Source organism: Acomys russatus, chromosome 25 (assembly GCF_903995435.1).
Source record: "Acomys russatus chromosome 25, mAcoRus1.1, whole genome shotgun sequence".
NCBI lineage: Eukaryota > Metazoa > Chordata > Mammalia > Rodentia > Muridae > Acomys > Acomys russatus.
In genome coordinates this window covers 12,010,680-12,018,402 of record NC_067161.1, presented here as the reverse complement: position 1 = coordinate 12,018,402, position 7,723 = coordinate 12,010,680, and the positions used below count along the sequence as shown (strand labels likewise).

General features: G+C 42.9%; 1 protein-coding gene across 1 annotated transcript; it reads left to right on the top strand.

Annotated features, from left to right (window-relative positions):
• Positions 1-229: 229 nt before the first annotated feature.
• On the top strand, positions 230-1,132 carry Fahd1 (fumarylacetoacetate hydrolase domain containing 1). The gene has a single exon (XM_051167775.1). The coding sequence runs from the start codon at positions 408-410 to the stop codon at positions 1,071-1,073; it is 666 nt and encodes a 221-aa protein (XP_051023732.1). The 5' UTR covers positions 230-407; the 3' UTR covers positions 1,074-1,132.
• Positions 1,133-7,723: the final 6,591 nt, after the last annotated feature.

Sequence of the window (7,723 nt, the reverse complement as noted above, 5' to 3'; positions counted from 1 at the left end):
CTGCTCCCACCCAACCAGCTCCTGCTCTTTACCAAAACGGCGCGCCCTCAATCCATCAGTACCCGCCCATAGAGCTCACAACCAACCAGGGCCTGTCTCACACCGCCGCCTCGCCCGGGCCAATCAGCAGCTCCTGCCCTTAATCTTCCCTACCCTGCCCTGGCAGTCCCAGTCCGCAGACTCTGTCGGGAAGTAGGTGTAGGCGGTCGCGGGAGGCTGAGCGTTACGCCTTCTCGTCTCTCCGGGGCCGTCGCCACCGCGCAGAGACCTTTAGCTGACCTCTGCGTCCTGCTGCCACGCAAGGAAGGGCGGGGCCGCCCCGGCCGGGACAGTGTCCCAAGGCAGCGAGTCCTCTCGAGGCTACCGTAGTCCCCGGAGTCGGTGGTCACGTGACCCTAGGCTGCACCATGGCTTCCCACAAGCCGCTGTCTCGTTTCTGGGAATGGGGCAAGAATATCGTGTGCGTGGGCAGGAACTACGCCGACCACGTCAAGGAGATGCGCAGCGCCGTGCTAAGCGAGCCTGTGCTTTTCCTGAAGCCGTCTACCGCGTACGTTCCCGAGGGTTCGCCGGTGTTAATGCCCGCTTACTGCCGGAACCTGCACCACGAGGTGGAGTTGGGAGTACTGTTGGGCAGGCGTGGTCAAGCCGTCCCGGAGGCCACCGCCATGGACTATGTGGCCGGCTACGCCTTGTGTCTGGACATGACTGCCAGAGATGTGCAGGAAGAGTGCAAGAAGAAGGGGCTGCCCTGGACCCTGGCCAAGAGCTTCACGGCCTCCTGTCCGGTCAGCGCCTTCGTGCCCAAGGAGAAGATTCCTGACCCTCATGCCCTAAGACTGTGGCTCAAGGTCAACGGTGAGCTCAGGCAGGAAGGCAAAACATCGTCTATGATATTTTCCATTCCCTACATCATCAGCTACGTTTCCAAGATAATTACCTTAGAAGAAGGAGACCTTATTTTGACCGGGACTCCAAAGGGAGTTGGGCCAGTTAAAGAAAATGATGAGATCGAGGCTGGCATAGACGGGGTGGTTAATATGAGGTTCAAGGTGAAAAGGTCAGAATACTGAGTATTCTTAATGAGTGCCAAAAGAGAAGGGAGAAACAAGTGAAGATAACTAAATGACAATCATAATGAAAATCTGCTGTGAGGGGACATTATTAGATAGCTAGGCCGGTATCAAATAAGACAGATCCTAAAAAATAAGTAATGTGATCTAAAAGAGCTGGGACAGAAATGGAAACGGAGACAACTGAACTAAAGGATATGTAATGCTTTCTATCAAGAAGAGTGTGTTAAACTAAACTTGGAGAAGTTGTAGTTTTCCTCTCCTGAACTGAACTGAACTAAGACTTTTCAGTAAATCATTCTGAAGTCTATAGCTCAAGACTTAAAAACTGCAAAGCGAAGTAACTCATTTATGACATTAGCCTTTAGGAAAGCTGTTTATACAAACACTCCAATTGATTTTTATTAGGAAAAGCACTTCATCCCAAAATCAGATACATGTTGTTAAGTAATTGGTGAAATCCTGCCTTGTTTACTTTGGATATATATAAGTACTGGCTGTGGCTTCTGAGTTTGGGAGATAATTTTGAAATTGTTTTCCAAATAAAGACCATTTTTTGTGTGGCCTAAAAGTGTACTTTGTTTTTCTAGTAGGGAGGGGACCTTGACCTTTGACTTCCTGAGCACTGGGCTTTAACTTTTGTGAACCAGTACCTCCACTTCAAAGAAAGTGGCCCGAGGAAACTAACAGGCCTGGGAAGGCTGCATTTGTTCTTGCTTGCACCTTTCCCTGATAAAATGCCAGTCAGGATACACAGCACAGCTATCAGGGCCCAGTAGACAGGGGCTCCTGCTGTGAGGGGACATTGCAGTCTGCTGGCCCCTGTACGAAGACTTGTTACATCTCTTCAGTACTGTACTGTTTCTTCAAGGCATTATGCCAATCGTAGTACATTCCTGTGCATTCTGGGTGTTTTGGCAAAGCTGTGGGGTTGGCATTATTGTTATCCCTGACATCCTGGTGACAATATAGACTTAGAGGACAGAAACTATGGCAGAGCCATGCTGTAACAAAATTGTCACAAGCTCAAAACCTGGGTTTTAACTACAGTGTAGGTAGCGTCATATAAGTAGATATATAAGAAAATTTAAACATTAGCTATTCTGTGGGCCCCATGCTTAATTATGAATTGTTATGAGGTCCTATAATGATATTTGTTTAATAAATATGATTTTTTAAAAACAGAATCTCACTACTATAGTTCAGGATAACCTTGATCTCAAGATCCACCACAAGTTTTCCATTATTTTATCTTTTAGTAGTTTATTTAATTACTTAGCAATCAATGTTTATTGTAGATGAGTGAAGACGTTTAGATAAGAAAGGAACAAAGGTTTATCTACCCAGAGATAGCCAAAGTTAAACATTTGGTAATAATTTTTTCTTAAAGAGAGGGTCTTACTATGTAGCTCAGACTTGCCTGTAACTCATGATCCTGTTCCCTGAGTTGCCTGAGTGCTGTGGATAGAACAGGTGTGTGCCACCACCGCATACTTTTTCAACCTGATTTTTACCCAGGCTATGGAGACTTCCACATCAGTCAGCACCATTCTGCAATATGATTTTCAATGATTATAAAGGCCTCTAGGTCAGTCCTCTGGTTTTAGACATTAGGATTTGCTGGTGGAATTGGACACTGTTAATTCCTAATAACTGTGGCTGGGTTCCCAAAGTGAAAGGGTGTGCTCATATTGAAATGTACTGTTAGTCTAGCTTGCAAGTACAAGGTTCAGCCAAGATACATCCAACAAGTTGACAGACCAATTAAGCAAACCAAAGGCACAACAAGCTAGTGCCCAGAATGTGCAGCTCATGGGTCAATGTCCACTAAGCAACAGAATGAGCTTTGTCACAAACATCTGGCACCAGCATTACAAGTGTTGCACACAAAGTCCTTGAACAAAAGAATCAAAAATTGAAACCAGTTTCCACAATTCCTGAGCTGCTAAAATCACAGTAACTCCAATATCCAGGAGATACATATTCCTTCAAATTTTTTGTTTTGTTTTTCAAAAGGGTTTCTCTTTGTATCCCCGCCTGTCCTGGAACTCGCTGTATATAGACCAGGCTGGCCTTGAACTCACAGAGATCTGCTGGCCTCTAGCTCCCACACACTAGGATTAAAGGTTGTGTGCCACCACCTGGCTTCCTTCAATCTATTTTAAATATAATCTTTGAAAAAGCTGAAAGATTCATCCAGTGAGGTCAAATTACCCTTCAGTAGATACAACAACTGTAATTGTTAGATATGGACAGATGGCTTAGAGGTTAAGAACACTGTCTGCTCTTCCAGAAGATCCAAGTTTGACCCCCCAGAACCCACATGGCTGCTCACAACTGTTTGTAACTCCAATCCAAGGGAACTTGACACCCTGTGATCTCCTTGGGCACTGGATGTACACGGTACACAGACATATAGGCTGGCAAAACACCTATAAACATAAAGCAAAAAAGCAACACAAAAAATGGTTGCAGTCACAGTGGTACACACCTTTAAACCTAGCACTCAGCAGTATGGTGTAACATAGTGTGTTTCAGGATAGCGAAGAATACATAGAGAGATTGTCTCAAAAAAAATGTCATTTGCTAATCACATATGAAAACTATAATGTTAGTCTGTGCAGAGTATGTCTTGCCACCTGTTACAGTCTTATGTTTTTGTTTTAATTTATTGGAGTGCATGTCTTTAGTCCCAGCACTTAGAAGGCAGAGGCCGGTGAAGCTCTTGAATTTAAGGCCATTCTGATCTACATAGGAGTTCCAGGGCAGCCAGAGCTATATAGTGAGACCCTGTCTCTAAATAAATAAATAAAGGTTGCATTGGACATCTAGAAAAATTGAACATTAAGCCAGGCTTAGTTTCACAGAGCTGTTATTCCAGCTACTCCTGAGCCTAAGACAAGAGTCTTAGGCAAGACAAGGCAAGTTCAAGATCTGTCTGAACTACAGAGTGAGTATAAGGCTAGCCTGAAATTTAGTGAGACCCCGTCTCAAAACACAAAGTAAAATAAGTAAACAAACAAACTGGAAAATAGGGGAAGGGGTTGCTGAGAATTTATCAATAATAAGGTACTTGCCTAGTATTCATGAGGCCCTGGGTTTGATCCTAGCATCATAAAAACAGGATGCAGCTATGGCGCACACCTTTAATTCCAGCACTTAGGAGGCAGAGGCAGGCGGATCGCTGTGAGTTCGAGGCCAGCCTGGTCTACAAAGCGAGTCCAGGACAGCCAAGGCTACACAGAAACCCTGTCTCAAAAAAACAAAAGGAAAAAAAAAAAAAAACCCCAGAGCATGCTTGGCACTCTGGAGGTGGAGGCAGGAGGATCAGGAGTTCAAGCTCATACTTGGTTACATATTAAATTCAAGGCCAGACTAATTGAAATCCTGCATTATAAAAAAGAGGGCTAAGTACATAGGTCAGTGTTAAAGTACTTGCCTATCACCATCATGTATAAAATTCTAGAAGAAAGGTATTATGCATTCACTCAATGTATTATGAACATCTTCTGAGGTTAGTGGACACAAATGTGCATACTCATATGGTTATTTTTAATTGGTGTGTCTTCTTAGATCATACGCTCCAGAAGCAGGCATATGGGGACTGTTGTCCAGGTGTCGCTCTCAGGAGCAGAGTAAAGTCACTAGAAAGGGCAGAGAGCAACACCTGCGAAGCAATGGGAGACAGCACTGAAGCAGTCTGCAGTGTCATGGTGTACGCTGCTCCTCAGGGTCTTTTCAGGCATCACTGCTCCTCAGAGAAGCTAGGAAGTCCTTGCAAACTTGGACTTAATGGAGACTAGGTTGGGGACAATATTTTCTTTTTTTTAAATATTAATTTATGTGTGTTGGTGTGAGGGTGTCAGATCTTGGAGTTACAGACAGTTGTGAGCTGCCATGTGGGTGCTGGGAATTGAACCCAGGTCCTTTGGAAGAGCAGGCAGTGTTCTTAACCACTGAGCCATTTCTCCAGCCTAAGGGGGCAATATTTTCCACAGGTTTAGATTCTAATGCTTAAACTGCTAGAGACAACAAGGCAAGGACTAGCTTTCAAATACCACACTGAACACTCACTCATTTATTTAGGGAAAAACATGGCTACAAAGCTAAGTAGCTGGTTTACACTTAAAATTTTAGGTACATTTTATCAAATTGTGCAGGAAAAAGAATATACAGATTTGTACTTGACAAGTGTTATATAGCTTTTATATGTTTCCTCCAGAATAAATCATTCCATCTTTACCCAGCACTCAGGAGGCAGAGTCAGGCAGATCTCTGAGTTTGAGGCCAGCCTGTTCTATATAGTAAGTCCAAGGCCAGCCAGGGCTACACAGAGAAACCCTGTCTCAAAAAAAACAAAACGGGCTAGAGAGATGGCTCAGTGGTTGAGAGCACTGACTGCTCTTCCAAAGGACCTGGGTTCAATTCCCAGCACCCACATGGCAGCTCACAACTGTCTGTAACTCCAAGATCTGACACCCTCACACCAACACACATAAATTAAAATTAAATAAATAAAAAAAAATTAAAAAAAGAAAATATTGTCCCCAACCTAGTCTCCATTAAGTCCAAGTTTGCAAGGACTTCCTGGCCTCTCTGAGGAGCAGCGATGACTAAACTTATGACCAAGAGGAAATTAAAACATATGTCTGGAGGCAAAAATGATATGATCTATGTTTTGGGGCAATATACATCTATGTCTGTCTATTGAGTTCTGTACAAATAAAGCAGCACTCTGACTGCCAGTCAGTCAGGCTGCAAACTCCCCCATTCCTGTGCCTGACTCAGTCCTCCCTCTCCAGTCTTGCATCTACCCTGCTTCAGGCCTTGTCTTCACACAGGACTGGACAAAAGAGAAACCTAGAGCCACAGAAGGAGAAACTTAGAGCAGGAGGCCTGGGAACCGAACCACAGACGTAGCTTGAACCTGCAGCCACAGAGCCGGCCCTCGTTTCTACCTCTGTTTGAACCTTTATGTTCCATCTAGGAAGTGGATAAAATAATGCCCCTCATACATATCGGATGATACCAGTAAAATGTTATTTCTAAGTCATATAAGAAAGATTCAGTAGTGTTAGTTATTGATGTTATAGCAACTTATGGTGCTGGAGTGATGGCTCAGTGGTTTACAGCACTGGCTGCTTTTCCAAAGGACTGGGCCAGGTTCCCAGCACCCACAAGTCAGTCCACAACTGTCTGTAACTCCAGTTCCGGGCATTGTGATGCCCTCTTCTGGTCTCTGCAGGCACCAAACATATGATACACGGACACAGGAGGAGCAGATAAAACACCCATATACATAAAATAATAAATGTTCAAGTCAAAAATATATTATAGCAAGTTATGAACGGGCATGGTGGTGCAAGCTTTTAGTCCTAGTACATGGGAAGTGGAGGCAGGAGGATCAGGAGTTAAAAGCCAGCCTCAGGTGCATAGTGAATTTGAGGCCAGCTTGATCTACAGAACAACAACAAAATACATAAGTACACACAGACACAATAAAAAATTAATATCTAGAAATGTATCTTAAGGCAATGACTAAGAACATGTAAATGTTGTAAAACATAGAAAACAACTCCTTTGTTGTCGTAGTTTTGTTTTGTTTTGTTTTGAGACAAGGTCTTTCTATATAGCCTTGACTGTCCTGAAATTCATTATGAGACCAGGTTGGCCTCATACTCACAGAAATCCTCTGTCCTCTGCCTCCCAGTGCTGGGACTGAAGGCATGCGCCACCACACCTCACTAATAAGCACACAATCTACAAATAGGTCACACTATAATATGCTTCATACTTAATTTATTTAGAGGACAGTTAATTTACAGTAAACATTTTCTTAATCACTAAATGTTATAATGGCTATATCTCATTACAGGAGTATAGGACATACTCATGCAATCAATCTAATGCCATTGCACACTCAGCGTGATCTCTAGTATGGATGTGAGGGGCATGCCTTCAATCTCAGGAATGAGACAAAGATAAGCTGATGTGTGTGTGTGTATTCTTATAGTTATATTAAAGTTTATAAATGATATACTTTAACGTGGATATATAGATACAAGACAGATGTTCAGAAAAGACATACAAAAGTGTTATTTGTCTGCACAGGCATGTTCAGAGCAGCAAAGTTCCTAATAGCCCAAAGGTTAAAAAAAACCTCAAATGTCACCAGCAGATGAACAGATAAATAAAATATAATAAACCAGCTAAAGGAATATTTCTCAGCCACACAAAAGAATGACACATATTAATAACATGGGTGAACTTAAAAATCATTGTACTAAGTGAAGGCAGACAGTCACAAAAACAACTACTTGGGACCCACTCCTGTGAGGTGAACCTAATTCACAAGAAATGTAGATCAGAGGTTACCTGAGCTATGGGGAGAAGAGAATGGTGAATTGTCACATGGTTACAGCATGGGAGGAAGTAAATAATTCTGGAAAGGTAATATGCACACATAATAAATAAATGTACTAATGCCAATGAATAGTATATGTTAAAATGGTTAAGATTATGATTTTTCTTTTCCAAGACAGGATTCTCTGTGTAACATTGGCTGTTCTGGAACACATTCTATAGACCAGGCTGGCCTTCAACTCACAGAGATTGACTTGTCTCTGCCTACCAAGTGCTGGGATGTCTTT